We start from the raw sequence: 17968 nt of genomic DNA, 5'->3' as shown, positions 1-17968 counted from the left end.
TCAAGAACAAAGGAGAAAGTGAAGTATTCTTCTAAGTCCTTCCTTAATTTTGTTACATACAATTCTAAAATTTATATAGTCTTGTTATAGAATCATGCTCAATTTTTAAATTTTTTTTTCCTGCATGCCCACACAACCTCACCACGGAACCTCTGAACTTCCTTACCTCATGTTTGTCTCCCTTGTTGTTGTTTCTCTTATGCCTGTGCATCTCCTGTCCTTAAAAAGGAAAGTTTTCTAACTAGAAGGCATTCATAGAAAACCAAGAACCAGTTTTGTTTCAAAACAACAGCTTAACTTAAAACTTTATTAACCTTTGCATACATGGTCAATAGTGAAACTAGTTATTGAAGTTGATAACTTTCCAGAACAGTTATAAAAATGTAGTTGTTTGTTGAACATAAATGAGCACCTCAAAACAGAAGTCTTATGTTGAAATCTGCACAGTTACTCGTAGGTATAAATTACTTCCTCTTGGGTATTGCAAATGATAATTAGATGCCAAAGAGAATTTTGAGGTCAGCCAGAGTGAGCTTAGTGAAGGTCTCTCCTTTGCCTGACAGAACCTCCTGAGCAAGACCTTTCTTCCTCTTCTGGAGTTGCAGGATCTTTTCTTCTACTGTTCCTTCACAGACAAACCTAAATAAATAAATAAATAAATAAAAATTAAAGACAACGCCACACCATCTCATGTGCTATGAAAGTGTCAGTGTTATATAAACAATTCCCCAGTAAATTTCAAGAGATTCATCTTACGGAGAAATTAATGATTAGCAAATTATGTGACTGACAAAATACTTTTCCTCCTTCCTAATTTTTCTGAAACCAAGACAACATCTGAACAGAAACCAGCTGTCCTCATAGCCAACCATGATAACATTTTAAATACAAGTCTGATGCACTTCAGGTCTCAACTTTGGTCATCTGAAGTAACAGTAATTCTGTGACAAAATCCTGTAATTATTGCTTGATAACCGACTGGTTTATTATACAAAAAAACATTGTATCCAAAATAGCATTTTAGATTCCAGTCTTTGAAAGTGCTTTGCATGCGTTGTAACTAAGTTAATCTTTCAGTACTTAGTTACAGGTGCATTTTCTAAAAGTCAACTTTGCCACTTATTAGAAGTGCTTTATGTGTTTTTTATTAGTTATACTATAAAGGTTCAGGCTTAGGGATCACAGTGAAAAAATCTCCACTCAATTAAGAGAAATGGTTTAGCACCCAAACCGTTCTCAGGAATGAACAGGACATTCCCAATAATTTACAAGCTGAAAACCAATAAACTCCTGCTAGCTTTCAGGACAGCAATATGCATTCAAATGCCACACAACACATGAAAACATTTTTATCTCAATGCCACTGCTAGACCTTGTGTCTAGCTCTAAGCAGAGAAACCTAAAGCCTGGCAGTATATAAGCAGCAGCTCCTCGTTCTGCTAAGTAAAATGCTGACCTGTGTATCACAACATCCTTCGTCTGCCCCACACGGTAAATGCGGTCACACGCCTGGTCCTCCAGAGCGGGATTCCTACAAGGTAATTAAAAAAAAAAAGTTGCCTCATCTTCCTGCCTTCCAGGGAATCCTGTTTTCTTCCTCTGTAGAGCTAAAACTGCTCCCAGGCTACCTTAGGTTTATCAGCTTGATGGCCAGCCTTCACCCTGACTGTACTTCCCTTTGGCCTGGGTTCCACACAAAGCCAAGGGCATGACTGACACCATGTAGCCCCAAGTCTGGCCAACAGTTGCTTCTCAGAGAAAGCTGAGTAGGTGGTGAGGAAAGAGTGAAACTAAAAGACAAACCCCATAACTCAGGAATATTTATGTAAGAGATGGGTCCAGCTGACTAAGTTACAAGGAATACTAAACACCTCCCTCCTAACGCAGTTGCATCAGACATTATAATACATGCAGTGAGAAAGCAGGCAGCATGCCCTACCTATCCCCTCCAAGATGGAATTTGTATTTCCCTTTACCAGTGCATGTCAAGGAGAAAGAGATGGTTTCCTCCAGTCAAGTTCAGGCCAACGCCTCCAGCCAGCAATGAGACCAACATTACCTTCAAAGGCCAAAAGAGTGTTAAGAAACCTGTTTTATAGTCACAGTCAGACATCAAAGCTGTTCATAGCAGTGCTAGGGACTGTTTCCCTGCCCTGAATGCATACCTGAGGCCCTCTGGGATTGTTATTGAACTCTTCCACCACATCCATCCTCTGTTTGGGATTGACAGAGCCATCTACTGTGGCGTACTTCAGCCCCAGGCGTTGCAGGTGCACAGCCACAACTTTGAGCATGCTTGTCCACTGAGAGACAACCACACTGGAGAGAGAACAGGGAGTTTACAACCAACTCTGTCCTGGAACAGTTTGGTCATTGCAGTGTCTCACCCAAGGGGCTACAACAATTCAGGCACCCGTCCCCACTGCAAACTAGAGCCGAGCCCTTCCCCAATTCAGGAATAGAGGTGCAGTGGTGGAACTTGCTGTGGAAGGCTAATACCAAATAAACTCTACATAAATTAAGTCTATAGCTTCCACCACCATTTTTGGATTTCACATTTCCACCTCCCAACCACAAACCTGAGTCACAACACAGCTTTTTCTGCAGAACACAAAAATCAATAGCAACACCAAATTTAGATTCACTATAGCTTCTCACTCCCCAGCTTCTTGGGCTAAACAGTTTGTGGAGGGAGTAATTTGTTTGATAGTTTCTTGAAAGGGAACAAAAGCAATGTTGGTGCTCCCATTCTTATGATGGGAATCTTTTTGGAAAAGACTGGAAAAAAATCTTTCTGTAAGTCCTGTGATCAATGCATTCCTTTATCTCTAACAGGTTCAGTTTTAATCTCTACTTTAGTCCTCCACTTTTTTTGGATTTTGGGGTGGGCAAATACTTCTCATCACAACCTAACTATTCCCAGTCCTATTTCTGGAGAATGGTCTTCCTGGTCCTCAAGGCCTGAGATTTTTCACATGTTCCCTTATATTTACATTTACCTGTATCTTAAACTCCCCTCTTTTGTCCTAGACTTTTTTTCTCAACACTTGTGTTCAACTACTGCAGTACTGTCACTATTTCACCATGAGTTTTGTATTCAATTATTTTAAGCTATTTCTGCTGTTGTCAAGAAAGAGTGTGCTTCTCTCAATCACTATGACTAAAGAAAAGGACATGCTTGCTAACCTTTTCTGAGGCTGTGAGTGACTCTGAATAGTTTTCAATTCGGCCAAGAGTTGAGCGATCTGCAGGAAAAAAAATCCAAAACATTAGTCTGCTTGCTCTCATAATCCACCTCATGCTTGGATATTCTTTATTAAAAGTAGAAAGTAATCAGAATAGCTTTTCAACTGGAATTTCTTTTGTGCTTAGAGTTTGAAGAGATTTTTAACAGTCATTGTAAGAACACTCCCACCACAGAAAACAGGGACAGGAAACCAAATCATACAAGCCTGCCTTACAGATTCCGACCTTCCTGTGAGAAGTTATTGCAACCTCTCCTCCTGTTGCCATCCCTTTTTTCTAGCTCATCACAAGCACCATGGTTTCACATGCAAGCTCTTCTGAACTTCTGGGAAGCCACTGCTTAAGATTTTCACTTACGGTTTCTCAGCAGTCACATTCTCACAGCTTTACTAGAAGTACCCCTCTACCTGTGAGAAGCTGGAGCCTTCCCAGCAGGGGTTCAGCAGGCTATCAACCTACTCATCTGATTTCATCTCAATTGGCAACTTAGCTTGATCTACAGTTACTGAGGTGTGACAATTCATGAGCCATTTAAGAAGCAAAATGCTGAAATCCAAGCTTCTCAAGGAAGGTAAGAATGGCACAGCCAGAATACCTTGGTGCTCTCCCTGCTGATGTCAAAGATATCTGTTTGAAAAGCTGTGCCATTGAGGTAGACTGTTGATTTGGAATCAGGAGTCTGGAGCTCAGACAGTGTCAAAGCACTAAGCTGTTCCTCAATGGAGAGTGCAAGGCCTTCGCTGTTCAAGTTAACTGGATCCAGAGCCTGTGGGAAGAAAGCAAAATAATAAGGAATCACAGTGAAGCCTGAGATCAAATTCAGTACTGATCCAGCCTGCACAGCATCTGCTGAGGACGCTGGGATTGAAGGATGCTATGCAATATGAAGACAGAACAATTAAGAAACACTACTGGATCAAACAGTCCCTTTGGACCTTTATTCTGCCCCAAAAGGGGCAGTGTATGGAAAGCATGTGAGCTTAGCCATTTCCTGTGGTCCAGTCTCCTCACACCCGCTCCCAGCATTTAACAACTGCAGGATTACAGATGTTAGAACATAAATGTTTCCTAACAGCTAACAGCTGAACTTTCACTACAGCTGCTATATATATAGCTCAGAGCCAAGAACTCCTGAAAGATTAGTCTGCTTCCTGCAAGGCAACCTCAAAGCACTGACAGAGCTCTCCAACACACAAGCTCTTGAAACAGGCTACACTCGTGCACTTTTCAAGGCTAGGTTAAGATCAAGGCTACCATTAAAAATTCTAATTCCCTTTTTATTTGAATAAAGGCATTTCCAAAGACACAGCTGCCCATATAAATCATGCTGAGGAACTCTTCAGCAGAAGGTAAGCCCATCTAAAGCAGCTTGGGCTTTAAAACACAGAGTCCTAAAATTGACTCTGTTCATACTCTCATAGCTAAGAAAAACAAAGATGTTACCAAGTCATTAACTTGATATAACATTAAATAAACCCCACAAAACTCTAAACACCACTACAATACAATTACCACTTTCAGTAAGGAGAGATGGCAGCAGCACTGACGGAGCCTCAAGAGCATGGACAAGACATGGGCAGTACTTGAGACCTGGGAAGCACTTTGTGAGCCTGCTACAAATTCTTTTTGACTGACTCCAAATTCTTGCGCAACTGTCAAGGAAGGAAGACAAAATATCAAGACCTCTGGGAGGCATTTCCAAGCACTGCCCACCCACCTCGAGGAAGAGGTTCATGAAAAGGAGTCAAGAATGAACAGGGAAGCAAATACCTGATTTTACATAGGAACCCATCAACCCCCACTTCAATTAAAAAAGAAAAAGGCAACAACCCAAGTCAGAGTATGATACACCATACAGTAATGCTCACATGTGTTATCTGAGCAACTAGACCTTTATTTCAAAGGAAATTTTAGACCCAGAACGGTTAAGAGATTTTCCCAGAGCCACAATGAGAACAACACTTTTAGAATATTAAGGTAAAAGTCTTTGTAACATGAGGGGAGCATTTTCCAAAGAATTTCTAAGTCCTGACCCCAGGTCTGTTCCCACTTCTGAACTGTGCACTTAAGAGCCACTTCTGCAAATGTTTTCAGGGAAGGGCATGCTCATACCTTTCTCAAAGGGGTTACCACCATCATACTCTCTGCCTTCATTTTTCTGCTCTTGTCTCTTTAAGTAGGATTGTAGTGTTGACCTGTAAAAACAAGACAAAGACACTGGGATTCATAGCAAGAAAAAAGGCAAGAGGGACCTGAGCTTAGCAAGCTGATGATGCATTAAGGTAAGGAAGGTTTCATTAATTATTCAGTCACCAAACCATCACATAAAAACCCCAGGTTTTGTTTAACTTGAGTATGATCAAAACCAAAGATGCATTTTGGAAATCACAAGAGAAAGCAAGGCTGGTTTTTGAGTATGAGAACACCTTTAAATGTGTATTTTAAAGGAAGGAAAATTCTTTACAGTGACACTGCTGAAAGAGCCTAAGAGAACACAAAATGATGCTGGCTTGCATTACAGCTATCTGGAGAGACCACCGTAATTTCTACTTGTACAAGAATCACAGAGCAAAGATGATAATTATCTCCTTTACAGGTGCTCACACTTCATCATTTAAGAAATATTCGTAATTCCAAGTCTTTGGAGTCTTGAAATCGGTGAGATTAAGCATAAGGCTAGAATACAAAACTCATATGAGGCATGAATATATTGGAGAAAAGAAATCCATTAGTTTTGCCTGCTATCCAAACAAGCAATGTATTTTCAAACACAATAGACAGATAAATCAGAAGCGGAAAAAATTTTGGAGTTTATCCAAAAGCTCTCCTCATCTGAAGTGAATTTCTCTTCCGATTCCCATACCAATAAGAAACAAACCCACAAAATACCGTATCTCTACCAATATTCCTACCTGGATCTTGCAAAGAGCACATTGTACACAGATTGCTCCTCTGCTGTAAGTTTTAACTGATGCAATTGTGTACTACGCTGGGGCAGAGACACCTGAAGTGAAAATTCACAGGGTCAGATGTACATAGTGCACAAGTCTTAGAGAACATCACAAACACCAGCAATCCAAGATTTAACACAGTACTCTAAGTGTGTTTGTTCACTAAAGCTGTATGTATTTACACAGTTGACACAACACAGACACTCACAGAACTCCGAGGAGCCTGTTTAACACTCACAATAAAAATCTTTATTCTCGCTCATCCATTAACAAGAGGCATGAACTACTATGTATGAACTGCTCAACTACCACAGAGGGATTAATTAATTTTTGTGTTGTTAGAGTATCTTATTTCCCTTTTCAGAATCAGATGGTACACCAAAACTACACATTTTAAAGGCTTAAGACATGCCTATGATCTAATTCTCCATTCAACAGACTGTTTGTAAAAAGCAATGCAGAAAGCCAATGCTCCAGCCCACATCAGGTCCATTTGAGATATGGCAGCTTGGGTTCTCAGAGATCTAGGCTAGTCCAGTGATTTAGACTAACTTTCCACTAAGCAGCCATCTACGTACAATTACTTGGCATATTTTTGTCTGCACATGACTTAAAACTGAAAAGTTTTATTATTCTCCTGAACTTTACTTTCTGGGTAAGCAACCAAAGCATCCCACAGGCATTTGCTTCTCTTGCTCAAGACACTGCAGCAGACAGGAAACCCCACCCATTAACAAATTTATGCATGTAAATAACTAACTGCTTGCTGCAAGGAGAACAATGGAATAATGGTATCATTTTGGAGGGTGAAGTTCTTACCAGGGGCTTGCCAGCTGAATCCAGCTGATCCTTAGTTCTCTGCAGTAAGAGGCTCCTGGTTAAGAGGCTTAGCCTCTCCCCTCCCTTCCGTGTGTTGTTATCTACTTGGTACTTCCACACTTTGTATTCATCAAAAGGAGAGCAACGTAGAAATCTGTGATAAGAAGGAAGGAGACTTCATACCAAGGGAAGAAGAGCTCTTCATTTACTCTAGAGTGACCAGAACCAAATTCCTTGCTACCAAAACAAACCATTTTCAAATGCCATAACTGCATGACCAAGAACATTAATGTAATGTAAAGATTACACTTCCAGTGTAATGGTGGTGACAACTTGTTGCTTAGATGTCCTACCATCATTAATACTGTAAGCATCTGATTCTGTACCCATCATTTCCTCTTAGCCCATTATGTTTCAAGCATCACCAGCAAACAAAAGACATCAGGATGCAGAGGCACTTGCCAAAAAGCATATTCATCTATTATTTCAAATTAGCAAGCTTTTTACTTGACAATTAATTACAATTATCCAAAATTAATTTCAAATGCAAGTTATCTCTGGTTCTCCAGCACCATTTGTAACATTTCCCCCCTCAGCAATGAGGAGCACCTTCATCATTGTTCAGAGAAGCCAAAGTTTTCACCCCTTCCTTCAATGCTCTTGTAGCGTAACACTCCAAGGTGGTCCTCCCACCACCTGCTAACAAAAGGGATTAACTCATAACATCTCTGCTCATCAAAATTGGTTTTGTGCATACTCATCCTGAGCACAAAGGAGATCCAAGGTAATTTCCCCTTTGTTTTCCATGGAGGCAGAAAAGCTACATGGCAACAGCAGACACATGGTCAGCCTTGTGCAATGCCTCAACCACAGCCTTTGCAATCCAGTGCTAAGCATTTATATAACTAATCCTACTACTCCACATATCTCAGAGACATCTCAAACTTAGAAACAACTTCAGCATTTCATCAGAGAAGAATTACTAGGACTGGATCCCTGTCCATGTGGTCACATGTAGCCAGCTCACCTTAGGAGAGAGTACATGTCCAGCAAGTTGTTCTGTATTGGTGTCCCAGTGACAGCCCATCTGGCACTGGCTCTCAATTTGCACACAGCTATAGAGGTTTGAACCCGTGGGTTTTTAATATTGTGAGCTTCATCCAAGATAATTCGAGCCCAGGCTACCCTGAGCAGAGGTGAACAGGGAGATGATCCACTCTGAAAGAAAAAAGCAGACTACGATCTGAAGCAAAACCTAGGCTCTCCAAGGAGCCACAAGCAAACACATTTTTCTAGCCAGAAGTCTTTTCCTGATGTTAGACAGCAACAGTTTGTGATCTTAGTGTCTTGTAAGAAATGGTGTCTAAAAATAATCTCTTTTAAGCTTCCATGTTTAAAGTTTATAATCCAAAAACTAACCTATTTGCCTGATCTCAATAACAATTTCTAGCATTTTTCTCTTTTTCTTGCTTTTAGTATTTTATTATATAACGTTCTTGCTTCAAGAGATGTTTTTTATCAGTAAAGTTTCACTATACTGAGTTGAAAGACCACATAATTATTCTGATCTCTCAGAATTTTATAGATGCCATCTAGAAGTTTCAGGAAATTCCAAGTCCTGTTTTCTTCAAGAACTACATCTAGAGCTGTGCACAGAGGTCAGAGACAGCAAGGGACTTCCTCTACACTGTGTAGTCATTTCAGTCAGCACTCAGCAATCACATCATTATTTTCATAGTTCAGCCAGCAGCACACTGCTGTTTCTTCAAGGCAGCATGGAAGCTGCCTCAGTCTCAGCTCTGACTGACCCAGACACACCTGAGCACAACAGGTTTCTGGTAGTTTGGAGTGACATTAGTGCTTCAAGCAACAAAGAACATCAAACAGGAGATTCTACTGCTCCTTCACCTCAAAAGGAGAATGAGATTCACCACTGCATTCTTAAAATTACTTCCTAAGACATTTCAACTCTACTCAATGTAGCATAGTCTATAATTCTGCAGAAGAGATATATTGTGACTATATCTGTTCTGGCAGTACATCACAGCAATTGCTCTCATCGCTTTGCTTTTACAAAAATAAACAGGGGCTTATTTAAAAAAAAAAAAATCAAGCTGCTGCTCACTATAGCACATATAAGATGCTACTTGAAAAAATAGTTTGCAACACCTCAGACAACAAAACCTTAAGGCAATTCCCTATTGACATTATGGCTTCTCACCCCCACATCATGGTCCTGAGCAGGGACTTCCCCCTCCTCTTTGCTTGTGGGAACCTCCTTGGAGAGAAGGCTGTAGGTTGTGACAACAACATCATATCCAGACAGCCTGAATGAAGGGAAAGAAGTAATCAGTACGAAGAACAAATAAGGAACTAATTTTGCAAGAGAGACTAAATATATGCTGAAGAATGCATTTAAGAACAACACAGCACCACATGAGCTGAAACGCTGAGTTTTACAGAAAACTGAACTTCACTGCAGTCAAATAGGAAAGAGGCATCGTGCCCATTTTACGGATCCTGGAAGTAAACACATCAAGCTCAAGATGACAGAACAAGCCCACTGACCAGAATGCACACCATATGGCATGAGCCCTACTTAGAGCCTGGCACCCAGGAATACTGCTCAGCATGGCCTGAAGAGGTCTAGAAAACATACTGATCTATACAAACAGCTGGTAAAAAATACAACTACAAGCATAGAAAAAAACTGCCACTGACAATCTTTGCAAGCAAGAGAGATTTTAGAGAATATGCACCTTTTATTTTTTTTGCTATCGGAAGCAGTGACAGCCTCCACCAGAACCACTGAGCATGGGCTCAGACCATAAATGTTTTACTAAATACACTTTGACAGCAACATCAGCCTGACTTTCTGGACCTTCCACATTTCAATACTTCATGTTCTCCCATCATTCTATATCCACTGAATTTCAACTTTGATAAACACAAATCTCTTGCTATGTAGTATTTTGCTTTTCTTGGTCATATTTATGGTTTAGCACTTACACCTCTGCATGCTTATCTCGATTTGGCCCGTGGTACAAATAGACCCTCAGTTTGCCAAAGGCCACGCGTCTCTCAATCTCTTTCTTCCAGTGATGGATCAAGGATGCAGGACAAATGACTAAAGTGGCATGGGAAGGGATAACAGTGAAGTCTAGAAGAAAATATTGCAGACAGGTTTCAATGTCTTCACATTAGACTAGAATAAAGACAGAATTTTTGGAAATTCACAATTGAGAAGAGTGTCCAACCAGTTCCATAAGGATACAGACAGTACAGACTATGGACACAGAAGCAGTACTCTTTAAAAAAGCACTAACATCCTCAGTGTCTGTGGACAAGATGTGTTGGGGGAGAGTTGAAAAGAAAAAAGATCAGTTACAGAGAGGCGAGTAGTAACTACTTGAAGTCCCTGTGAAAACTATCCATATGTTTAAAAAATGATGAAACCTTTTGCAAAGGCAGCATATGCTGGCTTTAACTATTTCAGGAAAACAGTAAAAAAAAAACCCAAAACAATATAAAGTAATGAGCTGGAAAACCCTACACATGCAATGGGAGACAAAAATGACCCTGAGCAAGAGAAAGGTCATGCAAGGAAGCACAGTACAATACAGCCAAATGAAAGTTTCCTGCAAAAGGAAAGCGAGTACAGACAGAGTATGTTGTTCTATGACCTCTTAACCTATACTGCTTTAGGCATTTCAGATGACACTTCATCATAACATATGTGTTGTTGGATGGAAGCAATTCTGTACCGTTTTTGGACAGCCATACTTCTAATGTCTCCTTTCTTTTCTCTGTCTTCAGCTGCTTCTGGGCCAGAATGAGCGCAATCATCGTTAGAGTCTTCCCCAAGCCCATGTCATCCGCTGCAAAAAGACACACGCAAGTTATCACCTGCAGAAATGGTGATAACAACCTCAGGTGAGTCAGGTGAGCCCATCTGGATCTACACTGAGGGAAATAGTACAACAGAAAGTGCCCTGGGGAGGCCAGAAAATCAAAATACACAGATGAAAATTGCAGGGTATGATTTAGTAATTGGTTAATGTCTGTGCTTGGTAGTAGGGCTCAGAAAACAAGCCCTTTTGACATGCCTACAAAATAACCAGTTATTTGCCACCAAATAAGTTACATGCAAAACCGCTGCCATAGATCTGCCCCACAAAATCCATTTTGCCGTTCTGTTGCTCACCCAGAATTCCTCCACACGGCCTCTGACTCTCTCTCCAGAGGAGCCATGCAAGTGCCTGTTTCTGGTGCTGCAGCAGTGGGACCTGAGAGGGTGAGCGAGACAGAGGATTTGAAGGAAACACCTGGCAAAATTTAGACACTTCTGTTTCCTGTACCAATTATCCTGTTCAACTGTTTTACTACAATCCTACTCAAAGGAGTTTACCTACCTGTTGTTTTTCCACACAGGCTGGGATACTCAAGGTAAGCAACTTCTGAAGACAGGAGGTCAGCAGTACCACAGATGAGTCTTCCTAATGCTTCCTGCACTAACCAGCCTAGTGCCTCAGTGCTCTCAGAGAGCAGATAACAACAGCTTGCTCAGCTGGAAAATCCACCCCAGACTACCTTGCTTACAACAGCTACCACTGTCAAGGAAAAGGATTGAGAATGCTTCCCCTTTTCTCACCAAGTCTAAGACCCCTACAGACTCTTGAAACAGGAAGAGGGACTACATACTACCATCACAGGACATTCAGTGGCCTTCTCCACCACTGAAAAGGTCCCAAGACAATGTGACAAGTGACACAACATATATGCATCTACTCACCATCCTGTAGAGGCATGTGCCTTTGTTCCAATACCTTGCATATAACCTCAAACAGATCAGAACTGACTACTCTGGAGTCCATCACACTGCATGAACTCAATCACCCACAACACTTTTTTGAGAGATTAGTTCTTATGGCACACCAGGAAGAATGAACAATGAAGTTCTCTGCCTCTTCTCACACCTCCGTTCTGCCAGTCATGTACAAACAACATGGATGGAATGTAATTAGTGTATCTCCTTCCAGCAAGATGCAAAGTATGTCAAAGTGGGAAGGAAGGAATGCTCTAGGGTACCACTCAGAGGCTATGATTCATTCATCAGTATGACAACTTCCATCCTTGCCAACCCACCTTCAGTCCAGAGGGATCTTCAGCTGCTGTCTCCTCTGTTGGACAGGATTCTAGAGATTTGTGAAGATTATTAATAGCCTCAAATATGGCACTGTGTACAGCCCTGAGTCGGTCTTCTGTCATTCTTCCCCCATACAGATTCTGCACACCAGCAGCCACTACAAAGATACAGTACCAGAGTTGTGTTTACAAAGCTAACTTTCCCAAATAGATCTTTCACCTCAGAGATTAACTTCAGTGGCTACAGATGCCTGAGGGACAGTATGCAGTAACAAAACAGGCTTAGTACTCTCACATGTATCCTCAAGTTGCAGGATTACTTCAGAAATAGTACACAACAGTGTTCTCTGTAATGGCAAAGTCTTTCTATACTTACTTCCAAAACATTGGCCACTGAAACCCAAAGTAGCAGCAGCCAAAAGGTGACTGTGTGAGCCTGCAGAGGCCTTGGCTGTAGGATCCTGGAGCGGGAGCGGTGTTATCAGCTTCGTACCACCTGGCCTGCCAACTGGGTTAGACAAAGGTTCTTCATGGCAGCTGCTGCTTGTGCTATCTTGCCCTTAAGGAGAAAGGAATCACAGCCTGGAAAGGTTGCACAGTGATTCTCAGAGCCTTGCTCTACAGCCCAAAGAATAGCCTTTATTTTGCCCAGTAGTCTGCTTGCAAAATACTGTGAAGCGGTGACATCAGTTTAATAGCAGCACATCACCTGAGCTACTGCAATTACCAGCATGTGCTCTTGGCCTGCTACTGTGACAGGCAGCAAGTTCAGTTCCAGCCTCAGTATGTGGTTTACAGCAACACTGAACTCCGCAACTGTGCTCAGAGTAGTGCAGACAAGGTCAGTTTTGCACCTTGCTCCCCAATGATTAATTTTGAAGACGTCTCTCTTGTCAATATTTTGAACACAAAAACTATTGAAACATCCAAGAACAAATGGGCCAAGAGCTCATGAGCTTGGCTCTCTCAGGAATGCCACACTGGAAGCTGCTCATTTTGAATCTGGTAAGTGGAATATTCAGTAACAACATGAATGAACAGCACAGTTCCATAATGCAACACAGATAGTTAGCACTTCATTAGCATGTTCTCATAAAGATACCTGTCTCAATCATGTAGCTAAAGCTGGAAACCTAGATCCTAACCATAGGAGGAAACTCCCTTGGGAAGCCACCACATTACAGAGGAAACATTTGAGTTGTTCCATTCATATGCTCCCAGACACATATTTTGCAATTAATACTTCCTCTTCAGTAAATCTCAACAGACAAACGTTTTATAGACCACAAGCCATATATAAGTTTATGCTATATTTCCTCAATATTAATAACTATTTTAAGACAAAGTGTTTTGTAAACTTCTGCAGTCAAAAAAAAAAAGTAGCCCTACCTTTTTCACTAGTATCTGCTGTTGAAATGTTAAGAGCACTGAGTGTAGCTTCCAAATCCTGCACTTGCTTCAATAACCGTTCCCCTTTATCTGGCAGCAACTGAACGTTCACTGTAGCCAATGTACTCTGCAAAAAAGAAACCAAAACTTGAGTGTGGTTACCAAGCTCTGCTGACACAGAACAATCAGCTCAGAAGTCTAAAAAGAACTAATCTCATCCCATTTAAATTTGTATTTTGTTACTGTTCTGTAATCTCCAAAAGCTTTCAAGTGCCATTCAGTGCAATTAAAAAGTCTTTTAGCAGTAAATAAGCTAACCATTAGTGTTTAGAAAATATGGAAGGACACAGGGTCTCCTCTTTATGAAACAGGCAGGTGAGTCAGACAATCTTAACATCTCTTAAAATATCCACAACATTTAACCTACTTGCACCTTTCTTTCTGTGCTTGCACAACAGTTCTGACTTTATTTCAAGATTCTGCTCTGAGCTCTAGACAAACAGTGGGGCTTATAATAAAAATGAAAAACATAGTGATGGGCAATTATTGAAAAAAACAAAAAAGCAAACAGGCAGGTAGTTTATTTCACCCTAGTGTGAGCTTTCATAGCCAGATCACAACTACTGCACCAGGCCAAAAGAGGCTACCAGATACAGCCTTGTTATTTACAAAGGTTAAACTGGCTGTGCACTATTCTATTTTATGCAAATTACTTTCAGGGTAAAAGACAAGACACGACCTCAGGTGAGTCAAAACTGAGCACCCCCAAAGGCAGAAGACTATTACCTTACAGGTAATTGGTTTGTATCTGCTTAATACAACCAGTCTGTACATAGGCTGAATGCCCTCCCATGCCACATCTTCCTAAACCCCATTTTGAGTTTCTGCTGTGAGGAGATACCATATTCTGATGCCTGTCACAAGTAAAGGAAGTCACCTTGGAATCAGAACAATAAAGCCCCCAAATAATAGCTGAAATAAATGACCTTTTTCTGTTTCAGCTGGACTACAAGATGGTCATGAAGCACTTTAGGGTCCTGGGGTCTTTCCATGTGATGTGATGCTGCTGCATCCAAAGATGTCCCCTGCACACTCTTTCCTGATTTTCCTGTAGGAATCTCAACTGATTTCTCAGGTTTAATTTTACCTGATGAGGAACAAACAACTTCATGCACTTCATCACTGTCACTGCCAGAGGCTTCACCAGGAGGCTGTGGCAGCCCTGGCCTGAGTTGTGCCTTGGGCAATTCTGCCTCTGCCCCTCCCCTCAGGGCAGCATGCTTCGATGTCGACTGTGCTCCTGCTGGGGAAGTGGCATCTTCCTTAGACACTGGTTCCATTTTGCCATTCTTCTGACCAGTGCAATCTTTCTCTATTGTTTCTTTATCCCTACAGCTTTTTAAGCTTTTTCCTCCCAGCTGCTCCTCCCCTGGAGGCTTGGTACTTGTAGTTTGCTTTCCATCACTTAGTGGCAAGAATTTTGATCTTGCTCCTGGCTCCTTGTCCACACAATCAGAGGGCTTCCGGGATTCCCTGCCACTGCCACCATATTTCTCTTCCTCTGGAAGTGTATTTTTCCCTTTCCTGGTCTCAGAAAGGCAAAGTTTAGATTGAGACACTGTAGTCTGCTGAAGTTCTGGGTCACTTTTACTTCCTGTGGGTGATTTCTTTTTATTTTTGAGCTCTTCTAGAGGTACTGTCTTTATGGAGGAATCAGAGGTTGATTTCTTTTCTTTATGTGACACCAGCACACACTCACTGTCTGCTTTAACTCCTTTTGCTTTACTTTCCTCTCCATTTCTTTGCTTAATTTGTTCCCAGGATGATGGAGCACAATTCTTGTCTAGTACTTTGAATGGATTTCTTTGGCTAGTGGGATTGAAGAAAGGTATCGTCCTGGGCTGGGTTTCCAAGGGTTTTGACACTTTGGTAGCTTTTGGATCCTGCAAGATGTACATGGGAGTAAATGCCAATGTACAAATTATTAAAGCCTGTTAATAACACACACAACCTGATCACCTCAAGCAAGACTTCATCCTCTACCAAAGTCATCTTTCCTATCATTTTAACAGAATGAGGATAAACATTTCATAAGAAATCCAAAACAAAAAGGCTGGTTTTCAACTTTATTTGCCATTCCCATTGTTTTTTTGCATCAAGTCCCAGTAGCACAATCTCTACAAAAGAGGACAGCCAGAAATCAAATCCAAGTTTCTCCTAAGCCTAAAGAATAGTGAGTACTTCACACAACTTAGGAGAAAGATAATTCTCATCTAGAGGACAGAGGGCTTATACACTTCTCAACTGGAAAATATAAAATCTCCCAGTAAGTCGTTTCAGAGGTGATTATGGTATAAGGAATGAAAAGTCATGCCAGAATAAAGTGACACTACAATACAAACAAGACACTCATACCTGCCATGGGACGCTTCCACACCATTTCTTCCCATTCAACTTACTCTTAAGGCACCGGTAAAACAACCTACCAAGGATTAAAACAAGATTTCAATCCCAGGAGCCAGTAAAGAAGCTCTAAGCATTCTTTTAAAAATACTTTGCACCAAAAACCATTACAGACAAATTCTGTTAATCTGTACTTTACATTCATACCTTTGCATAACAAAAGGCCATGAACACTAGCAACAGAGCATTTTACAGGAGTAGTGTTCTCTGAATAAAGATTCCTAGGGTTTGGTTTTTTTTTTTTTAATTTTAGAAACAGAAGAGTAACTGCTCAGGCAAAAAAGCTGTCTGTGTTTAGAGCCTTAGAAGCATCTTATGATTTCTAGGTGCAAGGAGACAGCTCTTCTTTTAATTACACTGCACAGGCCACCTCATCTTTACAGCAACTCAGGGACAGAAATACTTTGGATATTGTTTCTTTCTTTCTTAAACTAGCAGCCAACCAGGACTGCTGCAATCAGAGTTAACGCTGGTGAATTTGATGCTGATTTTGGATGAACCCAACCACAGAGCCATGTTCAATTCTGTTAAAAACAAAAATTACCTGATGACCTAAGTTTATACTATTGAATGTAAGTGCTAATTAAAGTGGCAATCATTTGGAAACAGGGTAAGTGAAGGCCTCAGGGCTCAATGACCCTCTCCCATTTTAGTAGGAAACTGCCAAGTCAGTCACAATCAAACAATTCAAAATATTTCAACATGTGCAAGAAACCCCTGTTTCCACTTTGAATGACTGGTAGTTCAACTATCTCACTTGTTCATAAATAAGAAGGAGAGCTAAGATCCTCTTGATCCTAAGAGCAACGATCTTTATTTTTAAGAGGCAGCATCCTACAATGGAAGTCTTCAAAGGTGCCATAAAAATGAGATACTCTAAGAAGATACTCCCTTCCCCAAAGAACAGAGGTACGGCTTAGGTGGATGTTAAATCCTCATTACAGAAAAACTACTTAACCACGAGATTCAGGTTTTCTGACGTGTAACTGTAAAAACTAAACGACCATGAGTCAGAATCATAATGTTGAGAACATTATTTTAAGCACTGAACATAGGGCAAAGAAGGAAGAAGAAACACAGGTTTTACCCGTTTGAAGGCAGACATTCGGGTTTTAAAAAACTTGAGGAACTTACTGGTATTCATCTCTGTCCGGCTGCTGAACCAGGACTTGCAGCTCCACCACGCACCCCTCATGGATCAAGCAGTGAGAAGCAGGAACCCTGAAAGGAGGAAAGGAGAAGCGGAAGAATACAGACAAGACGAACTGCCCAGGAAACTGCCACCGCAAAACAATCACCTACGATAAACAAAGGCTATGTAAGAAAACAAGCTTGCGATTGCTGTCACGGCAGTGAACTTCCCTCAGGACAGCCAAGTGTGTCCCCTGTCCCATCGACCCCCTCCTGCCGCCCCTGCCCTGCACCTACGGCGCTGGGAGGACGAAGCTGCAGGCATCGGGGCCCTGCGTCCCGCACACGTAGAAGCTCTTCCCTTTGTTGGGGCCATCGCGGACGCCGGTTTTTAGGAAGCAGAGGGACCCTGCGGAGCGGAGAAGAGCGGAACTGATCAGGCCGAGCCCCCCACACACCCGCCCCCATGGGGACCCCGGGTCGGCCCTCACCGTGCTCGGCGCACGGCACAGCCTCCATGGCCAGGCAGCACGGCCGCGCCCCCCCTTTGAACCGGCCAATCCCGCCGGGCCGGGGCTCCCACCAATCAGCGCGGGGAGGGGGCGGGGCATTGGGCGCGACAGCCAATCGCCGCTGCGCTGCGCGATCCCCTCCGAGGGCGGGAGGGGAGACACAAAGGGGCGTGGCCACAAGGCGATGGGCGTGGTCTCGGGCCCCGCCCCGGTGCCGCAGCCAGCGCGCCCGCGCTCCCAAAGCCTGCCCGGGGCCGAGGGAGCCGCGCTCCACCCGGGACACCTCCCTGTCCTGGAAACGGCTCCACCCGC

The 17968-nt window shown here is 42.1% G+C and overlaps 1 protein-coding gene across 1 annotated transcript; it reads right to left on the bottom strand.

Annotated features, from left to right (window-relative positions):
* Positions 1 to 273: 273 nt before the first annotated feature.
* On the bottom strand, positions 274 to 17680 carry TTF2 (transcription termination factor 2). The gene is made up of 23 exons (XM_058845959.1): positions 17636 to 17680; positions 17442 to 17553; positions 17148 to 17234; positions 15966 to 16032; positions 14537 to 15493; positions 13551 to 13677; positions 12538 to 12720; positions 12162 to 12319; positions 11221 to 11302; positions 10781 to 10894; positions 10026 to 10176; positions 9238 to 9343; positions 8044 to 8234; positions 7017 to 7170; positions 6159 to 6250; positions 5359 to 5441; positions 4759 to 4898; positions 3842 to 4012; positions 3187 to 3245; positions 2166 to 2319; positions 1977 to 2059; positions 1457 to 1531; positions 274 to 639 (listed from the first exon to the last, which is right to left on the bottom strand). Exons 1-23 carry the CDS (start codon positions 17661 to 17663, stop codon positions 495 to 497), a joined length of 3519 nt encoding a protein of 1172 aa, XP_058701942.1. The 5' UTR covers positions 17664 to 17680; the 3' UTR covers positions 274 to 494.
* Positions 17681 to 17968: the final 288 nt, after the last annotated feature.

The sequence above is a fragment of the Poecile atricapillus genome, chromosome 1 (assembly GCF_030490865.1).
Source record: "Poecile atricapillus isolate bPoeAtr1 chromosome 1, bPoeAtr1.hap1, whole genome shotgun sequence".
NCBI classification, from domain to species: domain Eukaryota; kingdom Metazoa; phylum Chordata; class Aves; order Passeriformes; family Paridae; genus Poecile; species Poecile atricapillus.
Note: the sequence above shows the minus strand (reverse complement) of the source record. Positions and strands in the feature narration are given on the sequence as shown.